Here is a 19,237-nt window from a genome sequence, read left to right as displayed (position 1 = left end):
AGATTCCCTAGATAGATCAATAATTAATAGAGTTACTTAAAACCAGACATGGTCTCATCGGAGTCCCATCCAAAGCAAGCGCGCTGCTTCCTGGCAACCACTACGCCACTCTCCAAGAGCGCATCACTCCTCTGCTGAAAGCATTCGAGACTCCTGCTGCACTGCTTTCTTTCTCTTCTTTTTGTTTCCATGTCACTTAATGGCAAAAAGGATTTTGGACAGGCCCTGTTTCTTTCAGGTCATGTGCTGGAATTCTAGAAAGGGAAACGACATCTGGGAAGCTCACACAGAACCTAAGATGTGTTAGCGGCCAGCGCTTCCTCCCATCCTGTTCTTACAACAGCTATTTCCAACCCTCCTCGTGCCTTCCACACCCCCCTTACTTCTCACCTCAACTCTGAAAAGGATCTTCTATTTCAGAAGTAAGGGAACTCACTCCCCACTGCTGCCCCACCCCGTAACTCAGAAGCCTGGCCAATGTCTGTATTGATCAAAGTTGGGGAAATTAACAAGGGTTAGCTAATAAAATGAAATGGTGTGCTATTTATTGTCTTTCATCACTGATAACACTCTAATTAATGTCATCACTACCTAATCTTCTTTATTATCAACATCAGAAACAGAGTAATTAAAAAGACTTTTCTGCTCTCATGTTAGAAGTGCTGCAGTCTGGGGTTGTCTTTTATCTGCTGACCTTTTTTTTTAAATTATTGTTGGAGCATAGTTGCTTTACAATCCCCTGCTTGCAATGTGGTGCAGCAAAGTGAATTAGCCATACATACGCGTGTGTGTTAGTCACTCAGTTGTGTCCAACTCTTTGCAAACCCATGGACTGTAGCTCGCCAGGCTCCTCTGTCCATGGGATTTCCCAGGCAAGAATACTGGAGTGGGTGGCCATTCCCTTCTCCAGGGGATCTTCCCAACCCAGGGATCGAACCTGAATCTCCTGCATTGCAGGCAGATTCTTTACAGTCTGAGCTACCAGGGAAGCCGTATACATATATCCCCTCTTTTTTGGATTTCCTTCCCATTTAGGTCACCACAGAGTTTCAAGTAGTGTTCCCTGTGCTATAAAGTAGTTCTCCTTAGTGATCTATTTTATACATAAATACTGGAGACAGTGTGAGAGCAGGGAATCCTCTTACACTGTAGGTAGGAATGTAAATTAATACAGCCACTATGGAGAACAGTAAGGAGTTTCCTTTAAAAACTTAATTAAAAAAGGAACTTATTTTTAACCGCAGTGCCCTCAAAAGATTCAGAACTTAAAGGACCATTCTGCCCAGTCATCTCCTCCTAGACTCCCTTCCCTGACACAGGACATGTATCCATACCCAGGCCTGGCTTTGAGTCTTTCCCTTCACCAGGAAGAGGGGTATCCATCTCTCCATCCCTGTTCTATCAACAATCCCCTGTCTCTCCTGGCTCATTAATGGTCTCTTTTTCCACTGTCTTTTTACTGATTATATAAAATATCCTGAAAATACTTCACCTTCTGTTTTCACTCCAGCCTCTGCACTTGGGTGACCATCCCCACCAAGACAGCTCCCGCTGAGTGCATTAGTGATCTCCTCATTGTTAAATCCAACCGCATGTTCCACCTTTTTTTCAGTTTTATTGAAGCATAACTGACCTACAGTACCATGCTGGTTCCAGGTGCACAAATATAATAATTCAATATTTCTATACATTACAAAATGAGCACCACAATGAGTCTAGTTACCATCTGTCACCACACAAAGATACTACCATATTATTCAGTCTATGCCCCATGTTGTACATTTCATCTCTGTAACTTTTATTTTGTAACTGGAAGTGTGTACCTCTTAATCTCCCTCATCCCCCATCCACCTCCCCTCCAGCAACTACCTGTTTGTTCTCTGTATCTATGAGTCTGTTTCTGTTTTATGTATTGTGGTGCTGGAGAAGACTCTTGAAAGTCCCTTGGACTGCAAGGAGATCTAACCAGTCAATCCTAAAGGAAATCAACCCTGATATTATTCACTGGGAAGACTGATGCTGAAGCTGAAGCTCCAATACTTTGGCCACCCGATGTGAAGAGCCGACTCCCTGGAAAAGACCTTGATGCTGGAAAAGATTGAAGCCAAAAGGAGAAGAGGGTGGCAGAGGATGAGATGGTTAGATAGCATCACTGACTCAATGGACATGAATTTGAGCAAGCTCAGGGAGATAGTTAAGGACAGGGAAACCTGGTGTGCAGCAGTCCACGGGGTCACAAAGAGCGGGACACAACTTAGCAACTGAACAACAATAGCAACAACAAGAAGATTCTATGCACGATTTGTCTTTCCTGGTCTGACTTATTTAACTAAGCATAATACCTCTAGGTCTACTCATGTTGTCACCAATGTCAAGATTTAATTAATTTTTATGGCTGAGTACTACTCCACTGCGCACATGCATGTGTGAGTGTGTGTGTGCACGCAACACCTCTTCTTTACCCATTCATCTGTTGATGGATACTTAGGTTGCTTCCATATCTTGGCTATTGTAAATAATGTTACAATGAACACAGTGGGTATGTGTATATTTTCAAATTAGTGTTTCTATTTCTTCAGGAAAATAGCCAGAAGTGGAGTTGCTGGATCATATGGTAGTTCTATTTTCCCATGTTGTACTTTTTACTTTAAATAACTTTTTGGAAGCATTTGGCTCTATCCATCACTCCCTTTTTAAATTTTTTAAAAAGTACTCTCAGTTCTTTTGGCTTCTATGATTCCACTCCATGCCGCTTTCCCTCCTATCTCCAAGGCCCTTCACTCAGAGTGTGCAGTTCCTCTGCACACGCATCCTAGGATGCTGATCCCCTACCTCATCCCCAGACTCCCAAGGTGTCTTCTTCTGTCTTCACTCAAGGTACGTATCCTGGAGATGACATCTACATTATAGGTTAACTATTACTCAAACATTGACAAATCCAAATCTAAATGCTCCATCTAGACATCTTTCCAGAGTGTCACTGAGAATTTCCAACTGTCAGACAGCTTCACGTACTTTCCACTGGCGTCTCAAAGTTAACACGTCCCCAGCTCAACTCCACCATCTCTGCCTCCAGCCCTGCCCTCCCTCATGGGTTCCCTGTCTCAGCGAGTGATGTCACCATCCTCCCAGCTGGATCTGATCACTACAGACAATAAATCACTCATCAACACCTCCTAGGTTATTTTCCTTCTCTGTTCCTACTACAGCCAATACCTTATTTCCAATCTCTCACTGGGATCCTTTCAGTGACCAATCGGTTCACAGCTTCAGTTTCCTTCTTATACTTTAGCTCTTTCTCTAATTTTTCCACAATGGGAATTTATTAATGATGCATTCAGTAATAATAAAATACTGTTTTTATAACAAACTAATTTCATAGTTTAATACCTTTTCATTTTCAAGCTTAAATTTACTTAATAAAATTTTAAATTTTAATATTTAATAAAATAATAAAAACTTATTTTTAAATAGTGTCTGTGAGGTATTCCTAGCCAATAGTTCATGGTTGTCCAACTCTGTGAGCAAGTTAGACTAGCTTGTGACACTGGACTTCTATCAGACCCCAGAGTGTGAACCCACGTCCCCATATTATGTGGTATTACCTGTGTCACTTAGTACATTCATTTGAGCAGAAGTCAATTCAAAGGCAGAACAGCAGGAAATAAAGGAGGAAACTCAGACCCAGAGGTCAAGGTTCAAACCCTACCTCTGCTCACGAGCTACAAGAAGAGGTTAAATTAGTCTCTGAGCCTATTTCTTCATGGGGGCCAGAGGGATAATATAACATCCATCACAGGTCTGTGAAGGAGCAATCTGTCTCACGTGACAGCATTTTAGCAGGGGTTTTTCTGAAAGTAAACTACGAACCACAGATGATGACAGAAAAAATGTCTGTGACTTATTTCACAGTCTAACTCCAAAAACTTTTCTTCCCTTCTACTCCAGTGTATCTTTTCCTTAATTTTTTCCTGGACTTTTTCAGACTCATCTTGTGGTCCCAGCTTGTTCACTATCTTAAAAGGTGGAGTCACACTTTCTCTCTTCTGACTCCCTCTATGGAGTCCGCTGGAAGGCCTCTGCACAGAGACTGACTGGCAAATGCTCAGAGTAACTAACAATGGCTTAGCAAGGGCTCGGGCCCAGGCCTTTGGTCAGCCCTGGAAAGCACTCTCGAGGCTCCAAGAAGAAAGATTCTTTGAGTGGAGGGACAGAAGTGGCTCAGGTGCAAGGGGAGTGGGGGAGCAGGACCCAGCGCCTTACCTTTGCACTGCAGACCCTGCCGCAAGAGGCCCCAGAGCAAGGAGCCACAGTGGTCGCAGAAGGTGGGGACCTTGTAGTTGTGGATCCCGAACTTGTGAGGCATGTTGACACTGAACCGCTGGGAGCCCACCTGCAGGGACGGCAAATCACAGGGTCAAAGCCAAGCTCCTTGCTCTGAAGCTTCCCTGGGAACATGGTGAAGACAGCCTTCACCCAGGGCCCTGACCCCACTTTCTCTGTGGACTCTGATCCCCTACCAGTCCCATCCGGGACTCCAGACCTCCAAGTCCCATGGCACATAGCACTCAATCTGCACCTCACATTTTGGCCTTGAAGGGTTGTCATCAGCGGACAGGATGGTGGGATCAATGAGACCCTGGGAGCAGAAGAGGCAGGAAACATATTACTGTACGTACTGAAGACATGCTGGGTGGATACTAAGAGGAGAGTCGTGGTCTCCCAGGACTGGCCCCAGAGGGATATGGTGACAACCAAGGTAAAGAGGTAGGGAAGCATCCCAGGTGACTAGGAGGTCTGTGGGGGCAGGAGAGCTGTGTGACCCTCAGCTGCAGCCACTAAGGACTCTGAAGTATCAGATGATGTTGAGTGAGAATGATGACAAACACACAAGACCGTGCTGCAGGGTCAGAGAGCCTGCGAGCATCCAGGAGGGCGGCTCAGGTGCAGTTCAGATGCACACAGCACTCAGAGGAAGATACAGCAACAGAGGGGTGAGTAAGACCAACAGCAAGGACTCGGGGAGGGAGAAAATGGAGAGAGAGAATCTTCCGATTAAAAGCCAAAGAGGAAGAGAAGGAAGGAAGATAACACAGAGAGAGAGCATTCTTGGTTAGTCAGGGAACGGCAAGAGTCCTAAGTGTGAGCACAGAGACACAAGACAGGATGAGGCCATCGGCTAAGTGCTTGTGGCCCAAAGTTCCAGGGAGCCCGTTGGCAGAGCCCCCTTTTAACGGGAGGGCATTAGATGCTTGGTGTTTAGAGCCATGTGAGTGTGGGGTGTATATGTATGAGTGTCTACATGCCTCACACTGCAGGTGGTTACACAAAAGAATGAAATTGAAGGTTCATCCCCCGAGGGCTGTGCCCAGCAGAGGGCACAGTCATCACCCCGATGGGCCAGGAATATAATAACCAAAAGAGACTGGCCTCAGGGAGCAGCCGGAGAGGCAACCAATTCCACTACACTAAGAAACCCAATCAATCCCTGGCAATTAATCTCCCTTGGGACATGTACCAAGTTTGGGAACACGCCTCATTGGTAACTTCTTTTTCAGTGCTCAATATGACAGAAAATACAATCAGAAAGACTAGGTCACAGATTAAGCTGGGTTCTATGCATTTCAAATCTCAACACTCTAGCCTGCATGGCATGAAGTCATAGGGTCTCCTTCCAAGGAGGTGTGAAACAAGTTTAAACATCTGCAGAGGTTCACAGTTGATAAAACTTATGAGATCATTTTTTAAAAACTTATTGAGACTTATGAGCTCCTTAGACCTCCCTGGTGGCTCAGATGGTAAAGCATCTGCCTACAATGCGGGAGACCTGGGTTCAGTCCCTGGGTTGGGAAGATCCTCTGGAGAAGGAAATGGCAACCCACTCCAGTACTCTTGCCTGGAAAATCCCATGGATGGAAGAGCCTGGTAGGCTACAGTCTGTGGGGTCGCAAAGAGTCAGACATGACTGAGCAACTTCACCTATGAGCTCCTTAAGAGCAAGAATCATGTATTCCTCTTTGTTTCTGTGGGTCATGGAGCAATCATCTGGCATACAGGAAGTGCTCAATAAAATGTCCCTAAGAAGACAGACACACAGCAAGGAAATTACCTTTTTCTTTCATTTACTTAAGAAACTAATGAGAGTAACAGCATACTTATGGTTATGATCCTAGAACAGGAGTCAGGAGAGCTAGGGGACAGTGACTTGCCATTTCCTACCATGACTGTAGAACCTCAGTAAACGACTTTGGTGCTTTGGGCTGTCTGCTTTCCAGGGACATGGGATGCTCAGTCTAAGCCTCGTGCCTTCCTGCTTTCCAGAGATGGTGTGAAATCAAAAGGAGATGGAAATTCTTTCCATAAAGATGGAAAATGCTTTGGGTGTCAAGGAGTCACTTTGTTGAATTGTTTTTAAGAAGCAGGTAGAAGACCCTGCTTCTTAAAAATAGAAGGGCCTCCTTTTGGAAGCCTGATTATAAACCTATCTGATTGTAATCCTGTCCAGGTTCTCTCTCACACTAATGGCCTATGATTATATGATATTTATTTATTTCACCAAGAGTTAACAGTATGTCTTTGAAATCAAATGTCGTGAACACAGATAACTCCTCTACTCGCATTCACACCTGTCATTTTCTCTAAGAGGTTTTTTACCTCTGTTAGTGGATCCACTCTTCTCTCAATTACTCAGTTAAGAGAAACCTGGCTTCAAATCAAATTTTCTTGCTTCTTTACCCCTAGCAACTTTTGTAACAGTCAATCTGACACAAGTTTCTAAGAGGAGGAGAACACAGTACAGTGGTCAAGGGCTCAGACTCTGGAACAGACTTGACTGGCTGGCATTTTCACATACTGGGATGTGAGGCTTAAGGCAAGTTAATTTGACCTCTCTATGCTTCTATTCTCTTTGTTGGAAAATGAAGATAGATCTCATTAAGGTTGTTATGGCTTTAAATAATATATGATAAAGTGCTTAAATCACAATGAATGTCAGCTGTTGTTATTACTGTGGTTCTTCCAGCCTCTTAAGTGTTTCTTAGATCCGCTAATTCCACTCCACTCCTCCATCACCTCATAAAGATAAGGCTCCTGCTTGCGTGTTCTGTCTCTCACTGTTTATGAGCTGTGTGGAGCCCTTGACATGTCAGTGAGTCCTTTCACTGTTTCGATGAGATAATGACATAAAATAACTCAAATTTTCCTCTGGGCTTTCTTTTGGGGACCATACAACCCTTGGCATCATATCCACACCCACAAGCCCGACTTTGAGCTGCACTCATTCTGTAGATTGTACCTCATGCCGGAAGGCTGTGGACAACTCCCTTCATTTTTGATCAACACAATAAAGAAAGCAACAGGACCTCAGAGAGATAAGGTTTTTCTTGGGGACCACAGAGGAGGCAGTGGAGGGTGGGGATGGCAGGGAAGAAAGCCCAGAATTTCAATGTTATAAATATTTACCTCGTCGGGAGTTTCCTGTTTCTTTAATCCAGCACACTTCGTAATTATGAGCTCATGGCATCTCTTGTGGACCACGCAAGTGCAGACTGCAAACAGCAAAACATGAGAGAGCTGAGCGACAAGCAGGGGAAGAAAGGTTCCATCCCGCGATTCAGTGAGGTCTCTGCGGAGGAGCGAGGGGAGCCCTGCCCCTCTTCTGTCTCCAATGCAGAGTCTTATTGTAATGCCCTACCTGAAGCCCTTTATGCAATCACTTCAAAGCACTCTGCCATCAGAGCCATTAGGGTTTCCTAAATGCTCTGGAGAAGAATGGACCATTTATATCCAAAGGGCATCAGCAGTTTTCTCTAGTTCCGGGAGCACTGATCAATTTTCTTGCTTCTCTATGCCAGCGTCAGGAAACAATCGCCCAGTTGTGAAGCACTGTCGACCCAGGGTGCTGCTGCTCCCTGTGTTCCATTCAAGGTCCCACCAGGGCTGGCTGGGGAGGTAGGGAGGCCAGCAGCACGTGAGTGGGTGTTCTGTGACTTAGAAGTTCTCTAGCTCCTTGATCTGGATATACCTTTTGTGCCAAATTTAAAATTTTTCATTGTATGTAATACTTCCCCAAGAAATGGCTGACACTCTGTCTGTAGTGTCATGGGCCAGTGTGGACAGTAGGTGATGCCAGGAATCTAAGAATTGTCACATATGTAACTCTGTTCACACATTACCTCCAGGACACAGCCACGTCCCACAGAAGCTACCCCAGTCCCCCAGGGGTGAGGCTCAAGTCAACTAGTGGCTGCTCTCCCAGTTCCAACCACAGAGAAGTCTCAGCATGACCTCATCACATACCACCCTCCAGTTCTAGATAACTTAACCTTGCATTTGTCGTCAATTAACTGGGGAATAAACAAACTCTCTCATACTTTCAAGCAACTGTTAAATCTTTAAGAGCTAATGATGATACAGAAGAGACAAAAAAAAAAAAAAAAAGAGAGGGAGAGAGAAAGAAGCAGCAAGGACCATGAGTGAGACAGAATAAAACAAGCAGGGCAGGAAGCTTCTTCAGCAAGCTGGAGAGTGGGGAGCCTACAGAACACATAGAACCCGGTTCAGGACACGGCGGGCCTCCAAAGGGCATCTTCCTGAAGCTTTTCATCTCATGGGGAAAGAAAAAGGCACAACGAAAACACTGCACCAAAAGGCTGAGCCCCCGGGCCACCTGCAGATGGTGGTCCCCACAGGCACTCCTATACATCTACTCCCACACAGCTATGGTGGAGCGGTGGCCAGGCAGGGACAAAAGAAAAGCGGGATCTCACTTTGCAGAGAGAGAGCGTGACCATGCGGGGCCTACAGAGCTCTGAGTCTCATCCAACCCAGCCCCTGTTTCCACAGGCAGTCGTGATCTGAATTAACCTGTAGTTCCCAGGGATTTACTTCATACAACACCCTCTTACCTTGACATTGGTATCCCTGCTTTCCTATGACACCCCTGAAAAGAAGAAAACAGCTCTTTAAGAAAATGAATTCCAGTAGGTCAAAAGCCACACAAAGCCACCCCATTCTGGCCACTGCCCACAGCGTACCAAATGCTGAGCGGAGTCCACTCAGCAGTGGGGTAGTAATCTCACTCCCACTTGAAGGGTGCCTTAAAATGACTCCTTCTGAAGGCTATCAAGAACAGCCCCAGTGTTTGGAATGGGTGCAAGGTTTGGTCAGTATTAGGGCTCAGTTTCCTATACAAACAGCCACTCCAGCGGCCCAGCTGTGTTCTGGAAAGCCCCAGAGACCCTGCTTGCTCTCCATGGGCCTCAAGTCATTGAGCGTGCCCTTCTTTGCAGACAGTTGTGGAGAAGGGTTCTTGCTGGCAAGCATATTCCCTGAGCATTCCAGGAGTAGTCAAGGTTTATGGGGCAGAGTGTGGCCAGGACTGGGATTTCAATCTACCATTTGGGTAAAGGCCAACATCACAGATTCCTTCCATGGCCAGCATAGGGTCCCCTACGGCAGGTTTAGGGTCAGCCTGGACACAGGACAATCCAGCCAACCTGTCCTGAGCCCTGTCCTCAAGACACCACCACCAACTGGTCAGCTCCCTGCAGTGCCCAGTCCAGTGAGAGGAGCCAAAAGTCACTGGGGCTACAGCTATGGGAACCCAGAGTTCAGTCGTATTGACCATGGGCTTAGAGGAGACCTGAATCTCTAAGGCTAAGCTTTCAGAACCTGCTCCCCAATTCTTGACCAAAATACAGAGATACAGGTCAGACGGCTGTCAGTCCCAGGAATAAGACGTGTCTGTGGATGGAGCCAGGTGTTATTTCTGCTTTAATCAGGTTGGCTTTGCTCTAAGCTGTGTCACCTTGGATGCCCATGCCAACCTCTTTGACTAGTTCCAGAACACCACAAGGGTGAGACAAGGTGTTCCTGGACACCATGAGAATCCAGGGGGTCCTCAGAGTGCAATTTGAATGTTCTCCTTCTGCATTCATGCTGCAGTATGGCCTTGCTCACTCTCCTCCATGGGATTGCCAACATGCGAGCTCCACATCAGTTCCAGACAGCTAAGAGAGGTGGCTAGGAAGGCTGAGCATGAGTCATTAGTTGTGCTCACCAGGGTGGAATCAGGTTTCTGACACATCCTAGCTGGAGGGCCATAGGCTGGTCTCATTTCTGAGCCTCAGTATTGTTGTTAGTGGAATGGTGTTCATAATACATAGCTCATAGGGTGCTGGGAAGATTTAGAGATTTCCAGAGCCAAAGAGAGACCCTGACACAAGGTATTCATCAAAAGTTCCCCTCTAATCCCCAAGGCCAGTATTCCTTGTCCTTCTCCACCTCCCCCAAAGGCCTACTACTTACCTGTTTCTGCCTATCAAAATCCTAGTCATCATAAAAAGAGAATTGCCACCTCCTCCAGGAAGCCTTCCCTGAGTACTCCAGCCAATGAGTCTCTCTTTTCTGAAATCTCAGCATCCTATCAGCACCAATGTTATGACAGTTACTAAGAACTGCTTTGTATTATACATATTGGCAATGGAATATTTTTAAGCTTTCTATGGAAACATTTAAATGTATAAAAAAAATAGAGAGATGAATATAGTAGACCCTCAGGTACCTGTGAGTAGCTCCAACAATGATAAATTCATGGCCAGCCTTGTTTCATCTCTACCCCTAGCCTCTCACCCCTCCTTCCAGTTATTTTTTTTAAACAAATCTAAGAAATCCATCATTCTGTTGGTAAATATTTCAGATTCCCTCTCTAAAAGTTAAGAGTTCTTTTAAAAAAAAAAAAACCACAAAACCATCATTGGTTATAAAATCTCAACTCCTTAAATATGAGATATGATATGATCCTACATATCTCCATATATAGGAACCAGGAATCATAGTTTCTTCTTCCCATTTAGCCCCCTCAAGCACCACTCAGCCTTGCAGAAAAGTCTTCTGTAGTCAGATAAACAATTAAAGCACATAAGCATTTTTTACATAAAGTGTCCAATCTCCTGACCCATTCCCCCCACCTCTCACTGCCGAGAAGTCTAACCGAGAGGTTTCCAGAAAAGAGGACCTTACCAGATAAAATCTCGGCAGTGGGAACAGTAGGTGGGCTGCCGAAGGTAGGTAGCCATGAACTTGTGGCCGTTGACCTGGTGGACCCTGCGCCTGACAGCCCCCTGCCGCTTCCTGGGCCGCATGCGCTCCCGAAACACACGTTCTTCATTGTCTTTAGGGGCTGAGGAGGGACAAGAGCACAAAAGAAAATACAGTGTGGGTTAGCATCCCTTGAAAATAACCTTCTGTGGGAGAGCTACTCCAGCCCGGGAGATCTGGAGGTTGGAGGGGGCAGCCTCCGCTGGTGGAGGGATTCAGGGGTCTAAAGAGCCTCACTACTTGCTCCAGCGAGTACGCACCACGTGACTGCAAGGCCCAGACTGTGCACTGTTCCACAACAGCTGCACTCAGCATCCATCCCAATCCTACTCCTGCTCCAGGTGTGGCCGCTTCACTCCTCCCCACACCCACTACATGTTGCAAGGGTGTGGGGTCGGAGGCTCAGGCTCAAATCTACTGAACCTTCTGAGGAGTGACCTAGGACTGCTTGTGTTCCTCATCTGGAGCCTCGGCAGGCACTGTCCTCTGTCAGTGGGGATCATGGTGATGGCCCTAAGGTGTGTGGCTTGGAGTCAATGGTGTGACTTCCTTCCCCACCCAGATGCCAAGCCTGGAGAAGTAGCTGCCTAATAAACTTGACTTTTCTTCCTCTTCCCTCTTACCTAGAGTAAAGCAAAAAAAAAAAAAAAAAAAAAAAGCCTTTCCCTAAAGGTTAAAAGGAGAGGGAAATAGAACACTGTGAAAGCAGACAGTTTCCAGAAGGTTCAAGACCCACCACCATGGGCTTTAAGACCTACTGGAGACAGAAAGATCTTCCCCACTTCTTCCTTCCCTTCTTTTCAAAGACTGTCTCAAACCTAAGAACACCCTGCAAAGGGACAAGAAAAATAATAATGACCATTAAGTACTGAATGGGCCACCACACATCCCAATACATACATTAATGCCCTAATCCCCAATGTGATAGTTGGGGGGGCCTTTAGGAGGTAATAAAGATTAAATGTAGGCATGAGGGTGTACCCGCATAATGGGATTAGTGCTCTTATAAGAAGAGGAAAAGACCTGAGCCTGCCTGGTCTCTGCCATGAGAGGATACAATGAGAAGGTGGTTGTAAACCAGCCAAGCAGAGAATCCTCACCAGAACACAGAGATCTTGATTTCAAACTTTCAGCCTCCAGAACTGTGAAAAGTAACTTTCTGCTGTCTAAGCCTGTATTCTATGGTATTTTGTTAAAGCCTGAGCAGACTAACACGGTGACAATACTAGCTGACGTCTGTCAAGGGCTTACACTCTGGTAAGTGTTAGCCCCTCAGTTGTGTCCAACTCTTTGTGACCCCACGGACTGTAGCCCACCAGGCTCCTTTGTCCATGGGATTCTCCAGGCAAGAATACTGGAAGGGGTTACTATTTTCTTCTCCAGGGGATCTTCCTGACCCAGGGATCAAACCTGGGTTTCCCGCATTGCAGGCAGATTCTTTGCCATCTGAGCCACCTTAGCTATGCACTCTGGTAGGTGCCATGCTAAATGCATTATGTGTGATAACTCATTGAAGCATCACAACCCCAGCTGAAGGGTACCGCTATTACCCCCATTTCTTGGATTTGCAAACTGAAGAATGAAGAGCTCAAGTAACCTTTTCTGTTACTACAGCTATCTAGTGGTAGAGCCCTAGAGAGGGGAATGGCAATCCACTCCAGTGTTCTTGCCTGGAGAATTCCATGGACAGAGAAGCCTGGCAGGCTACAGTTCGTGGGGTCGCAAAGAGCCGGACATGACTGAGTGACTAACACACACACAGTGGTAGAGCCCAGATACTATACCAGAGAGGGAGAGAGAGGTCCCTGTTCCACTGGCTACCTGCTGCTCTGAGGGACAGCCCACTCTGCCTACAGCAAGTCTCCAAAGCTCTCACCTGGTGGCTCTCATTAGGGAAGAGCTGGGCTGCCTGAGGCTTCCCCTAGCACAGAGAAGGCAGGCTAAGGGTCTCCTGCCAGGCTCTTGACACTCTCAAGCAGCCCTGGAAGGTGGGTAAAAATACACTGGGAAGGCTCCATCCCCCCGACCATCACCCCAGCCTAACAGTGTCAGTCCTGAGGGGAATAAGCTTTGCCCCTCATGGACCTCTCTGAACACAAGGTTCCCTGCAGTGGTGGGAACTGCACGTGTGTCAGTCAAACATCTGTTTAATCCAAGAGCATCTTGTCAGCCCAGAGAAGGTAGGGTGGGCAGAACATCAAACTGAAGGAGGAAAAGAACAATGGGGAGCAAACGTCCAGCATGTGCTTTTAGAGGGAAGCAGCCTCCAAGCAAATGTGCAGAACTGCTGACTGGAGGCTGCTCGAGGGCTCCCAGGCTGTGTTCTCAGGACTGCCCCTGGATGACCTAGAAGGGGGTCTGCCTGTGGACCTCCTGCTTCATACCCCACAACCTGCAGGGGTTTCCTTTTTAACTGGTGCCTATTGTTTCACAAAGTCTCTGACACCAATTACCTTCTGGGTATAGAAAGCCCACACCACCTCCTACTTTCTACAACCTAGGGGGTAAGACCCAGATGAGCAAATTCACAAGGAAAGGTCCTGCTTCTAACTAGAGATGCCTACATATGCACACGCATGCATAAATATGACAATCATCACTCAGTTGTGAAATTAGAGGTGACTTTCATTTCTGCTTCATACTTTCCAGTATATTTAGAAAATTCTATTTTTATAAGCTGGAAAAATGTGGTATTTAAAAAAACAAATCTTTTCAATCTTTTCAAATCAATTCAAAAAAACAAACCTTAGTTGCTACAAACCTGATAGACAAAAAATCTAAACTCCCCAAACTCAGCCTTGGGGTAGCTCAGGCCAGGGGATGGGAATTCTCTTTGTACAAAAGCATCTGTCAAATTCTTTCACAGAAGGTGTTACCATGGAATATATATCAACAGTACGCTCTAATGCATTTAAAATGCAATTTGATTTACAAAGCCCTCAGATTTTATAGTCATCTTGATTCTGGAAATTGTGTTTTCAGTCAAAATGGTGAGGAGTTTAATCTAGTTTTCTCAAAGAACTGCTGCCATATGGGGGGTTATAGGGGTCCCCGAGGGCCTTATTTCTCAACTTTTTATAGAAATGACCACAGTAACCAAACTGGACATTCTAAACTGTGTTTAACTGATTTAATAGATAAATGCAGCACCCAGTTAATTTAACGCCACTTGCTTCTTTAAAATTTACTTATTCTTTAATTGAAGAATAATTGCTTTACAAAATTGTGTTGGTTTCTGCCAAACCCCACTTACTTTTGAAAACCTGTTTATGGGCTGCACTGATGCTGTGAGAAAAGCTGTATAAAATTTGTAGGGGGTGGGAGGTGGGGGGGTTTGGGGGGGATGGGAGGGTCTTGGGTGCAGGTTAGAAAGAGAGCCAAGGATAACCCCATGCTAAGCTGGGGTCTGTCTGATCTAACTTCTCCAAAATGTTCTGTTATCCTGCTCCAGAGCACATTGTGCATGGCCTGTTAAAAGTCAGCTTCTATGTTCAATATGTGGGGAGACTAAAGGCAACAGAAGGAACAGGTAAATAAACTTTGTTTTCCAAGGAGGTTTGCACATGAGGCTGCATGAGAAAGGGGATGGGACTCCTGGCTGATGATAACACCTGCCTTCCACACATCTTTGGACAGGGGAACTACAGGGCTCCTCAGCCCCATAGAATCTCCTTGTTGGGCCTAGAGAAACTGCTAGAAATGGTTCGCCTTCAGCATTTCCCCTGATGTGAAGGGTCTCTCTCTATTAAAATGCAACTTCCATGGGGTAGCAGGTAATGCATGGCACGTGCATGCAGGAGCACAGACACCTGTATGGGTAAGAGAGGGTGCGTGGTGCGAGAGTGAAAGAATAGACTATAAATACAAGCATATATGTACATGTATGTGTGTAATACAATAGCAATATATATCAAATATCATGCATAATTCATTATATATTCATATATAATACAGCATGATATATTAGTGGCATTAACAACTACATTATGACATAATTATAATTATATTAATAGCAATATATTATTACATAAGATGAAGATATGCTATATAGTTTTTCTGAACCGTTTGAAGCAACACTTCACCCCTAAATACTTCAGGGTTTATCTCCTAAGAATAAAAACATTCTCTGACATAATCACAATATCAAAGTCAAGGAATTTAACATTGCTATAACTATCCAATAGACAGTTCATATTTAAATCTCCCTGATTGTCCCCTGCACATGTGTGTGCTAAGTCACTTCAGTTGTGTCTGTTTCCTACCCTATGGACTGTGGCCCACCAGGCTCCTCTGGCCATGGGACTCTCCAGGCAAGAATACTGGAGTGGGTTGCCATGCCCTCCTTCAAGGGACCTTCCAGACCCAAGGATCGAACCCGCGTCTCTTCTATCTCCTGCATTGGCAGGTGTGTTCTTTACCACCAGCATCACCTGGAAAACCCAATTGTCCCCTAAATGTCCTTTATTGTTGCTGTTGTTTTTAAATGTTTAATCCAGGAGCTAGTTAGAGCTCAAGGAAGTTATCTGCTTGCCATGTCTCTTTAATCTCCTAGTAAAGAATAATTTTCTTGACTTATTTCCTTCTTATGACAAAGTTATGGAAAGTATAGGATGTTGTCTTGTGGAATATTCTACAGCCTGGATTTGTTTGTTCCCATTTGACTAGTTTCCAATTCAATGGCAAACATACCACGGAGGTGTACATACCAATAAATCTTTAGTTGTAGATAAGTATGTAAATGACATAAATATAAAATTTATAGGAGGAGAAATATAAAATATTCATTCTTACTAGGAATTCTTAAAATACAGAGCTCTCTTGACCTATCATTGACATACCATTAAATGCCTAATAAGGAAACAAATTTGTTTTAAAATGGAATTATCAGCTGTTTGGAAGGCTGTTATTAAACTGATTTATTCATTCACTGCTAGAGGCAATGTCGCATAATATTTTCAGAAGCAATATTACAGTACATGGCAAACATCACAAAGAGATTCATATCCTCTGATTAGGCAATTCCTTAGTAAGTAACTCTAAGTCAATAATTCAACAGAAACTAAAAGTTATACACTTATAACTTATACATGTTCCCCAAGGCATGTCTAGTCAGCCTTCAAACAGAAACAACTTGATATCTCACATTAGGAGAATGGTCTAACGAATTATACTACATCTATATCAATTTTAAAATGTTGAGAGAAGACTATGCAGGAACATGGGGAAACGTGATCTAAAACTGTGAAAACAGGAGGCACAGAAACACAAAACATATTTACAGGTTGAAGGTGACATGAAAGAATTATTGTGTTATGCTAGGATGATGAGATTATACGTTTGTATATTTGAAAAATGTTCTCTAATGCTCTTTAATGACATTTTTAATACATGGTTTCTTTTTGGCTGCAGTGCACAGCATACGGGATCTCAGTTCCCCAACCAGGGATCAACCACACCCCCTACATCGGAAGCTTGGCGTCTTAACAACTAGACTCCCAGAGAAGTCCTTTAATGATTTTTAATAGCAGTTCTTTCCACCTACAGCATGAGGTAATGGGAGGGTCACTCACGTTGCAGGAGTGGGGGACTACATGGCATGAATGAGGAGGAAAGGGCAGAAGATGCTGGCCTGGAGATCAGGAGAGACAAGATACATTTTATCAGCTTCCCCAGCTGCCAGTGGTTCTGGGCTGGGTCACCCCACTTGCCCCAACATCTGTGACTTGTGCTGAGGCATGCTCTTCACATCACTTCACTGGATGTACTCAGCCATGCCCACCTAGGCTGATGGCTCATTTGCCACAGCCCACAAGGCAAAACCAGAACTGGTTTTCCTTTCTTTCCTTCCTTTCCTTTCTGCCTACACAAATCTTTTGTTTTATGGCTGCATCTGCATCTACCACACAGCAGAAGGGATGACCCAAGTCAGGGAGAGGCCAACACAAAGCTGGATAACTTGTGAAACTTTCTGTGTAAATGAAGATCTTGGCTGCTCAGATATAACAACAAGAACTCACAAAGGCATGAACCTAGGGAGACACCCTGTGAAGCAGCTATGAGATCTTCGGTAACCTTAATCTCTAACAACATTCCAAGAGTGTTTTCTGCTGGCTGTGATTTGCCTATAAGCTCAAATTCCTAGGGTCTTCTATACCAATGAGTATCTTCCAGCTCCAAAGCTCAGAAGAATCTCTGACAGGCTGCAGGCAAGTGGCAGAAGAAGCACAAAGAACCCACACCTCACAGTTCTTTGTAGGTCAGCCTCACCTGGCCCCTTTTCCTTGGGCTGAGACTTCTCAGTCTAGGCCAGAAGGACACACAATCACAGGGAGAGGCAGCCCGGGGCGCCAAACCCTCTGCTACCTCTTCTGGTCTGTCTGATTATTGAAGGTCCCATTGCTTCATCAGCACCTCCCTCACCTCATCTTATGTTCTCCTGAATAAAAAGGGGGCTCAAGTGACAGGACTGAACTGGCATCCTTAAACTCAGTGCTCTTTGAATGCCTCTCAGTGAAAGAATATCTAGCAGGGAATTCCTAATAGGCTGATGGTTATGAATCCCCAGATGCTGGCACTTCCTTCGAGGGCATGTGTAAGAAGGACTGTCAAGCCCAAAGTTCCAGCTCGCCCAAGACCCCTGACCGTGGAGCCTGGACCAGTCAGAAGGACCAATATCCTTGACTGGCCACCTCTGGGCACCGCTGTCATTCGTCACTGCAGGCGATCCCTCAATCAATCTCCTACTCTTGATTTTGAGTGCACATAGGGGTCTTCTCCACGAGCGAGTGTGCCATGGGTGGTCTTCTTGATCTCTTCTCACCTCCTTCTTTTGACCTTCTCTTTCTACCACTATGGTTGAACTAGGTGCTGGGAGATTGGACAAATGTTGCCTTTACCCCAGACTTGCGTTATAACCTAGAACAAGTCATTTAATCTCTTCAGGAGTCTGTTTTCTTATCCATCAGGAATAGCACTGCAACGGCTCTGTCTAAACACCAGGCTGGCATGTTCTCTGCCCCAGATGTCAAGGTGACAGCTCCTGATTGAGGGAAAGTGGAATACTCTCACCCACCCCACTACAAAACCTCCCCTGGCTGGGGTCCGACTGCCTCCAGACAGTTCAGCCCTGCCACTGTGAATAAAAGGGGGTCGGGTCCGTCTCCTCCCACCCCATGCATCAGGGGCTTTGGAGGAGCACACTCCACCTCCAGAGTGTAGTCCTGGGAAGACTGGGCTGGGTAAAAACACTGACTCAGCTCTAGGACAACAGCAGTAAGAAATGTGACCAGTTTGAGAAAAGGCTGGGATTGTCCTCAGAAGGCTTGTCTCAGAAGCCAAGCAAAGAGTGAATCCAGTTTTCAAGGCAGATTATTTCACAACACAAAGAAAATAACTCAAACATCATGATAGTTTTATCTAAATAACTGTCAAATCTTGGATGATTCAGAAGCTGAAAAATAACAGCTACCATGTATGGGCCCCTGTCATATGGCGAGCACCATTCCAAGTATTTTGTATCCATGAAAGGCTATTTTATATGTGAGATATTGTTAAACATCCATAAAGTGCAATTAAAAATACATGAGGGGTTATTACATATACACAAGATACTGTAAGCAACTTAGATCTAACATCCTGAGGTGCTATTATCCTCAACTTACAAATGAAGAAACCAAGGGCTCAAGAGGTTAAGTAATTTGTTCAAGGTCACACAGCTAACAGGGAGTGTCAAGTTCAAGAATTCCCACCCTGACCCATCCACCTCACAAGGATGGCAGAATAGCTTGAGTCCCCAGTACCCAACTTTGTGTATGGAAGTCTCTTGCTGGCTGCTGCCCATTCACCTCTCCACACACTCATCCCACTCTCAACTAGACACTTAGAAAGTCAAAAGGGACTGATTAATTCACAAGCACACACATAATGGAATTTAATGCAGTGGTTTCAAAAAGCAGACATGCCAAGTCTACCAAGAAACAATATGTAGAAAAAGAGAACTAAGAAACATGTCTATAGTGTATATTTATATAAAATGAGAAAGAGAAAAGGATAAATATCCTCAAACAACATAAACAGAAAAACATATTGAGACTTTCTGAAGTGTTAAAAATTGTACATTCTAAAAAATGTTTATTAG

At 44.9% G+C, this 19,237-nt stretch overlaps 1 protein-coding gene across 4 annotated transcripts in view; it reads right to left on the bottom strand.

Moving 5' to 3' along the window:
- Positions 1-19,237, bottom strand: part of PRKCE (protein kinase C epsilon) — a 543,326-nt gene that overhangs the window by 187,462 nt on the left and 336,627 nt on the right. For all 4 annotated transcript variants that reach the window (XM_006054783.4, XM_025262285.3, XM_025262284.3 and 1 more), the window contains 4 exons: positions 11,023-11,182; positions 8,907-8,941; positions 7,462-7,547; positions 4,264-4,393 (listed from right to left, as the gene is read on the bottom strand). In XM_006054783.4, coding sequence (XP_006054845.1) covers positions 4,264-4,393; positions 7,462-7,547; positions 8,907-8,941; positions 11,023-11,182 — 411 coding nt within the window. The remainder of the gene's footprint in view (positions 1-4,263; positions 4,394-7,461; positions 7,548-8,906; positions 8,942-11,022; positions 11,183-19,237) is intronic.

The sequence above is a fragment of the Bubalus bubalis genome, chromosome 12 (genome assembly GCF_019923935.1).
Source record: "Bubalus bubalis isolate 160015118507 breed Murrah chromosome 12, NDDB_SH_1, whole genome shotgun sequence".
In the NCBI taxonomy this organism is placed as follows: domain Eukaryota; kingdom Metazoa; phylum Chordata; class Mammalia; order Artiodactyla; family Bovidae; genus Bubalus; species Bubalus bubalis.
Note: the sequence above shows the minus strand (reverse complement) of the source record. Positions and strands in the feature narration are given on the sequence as shown.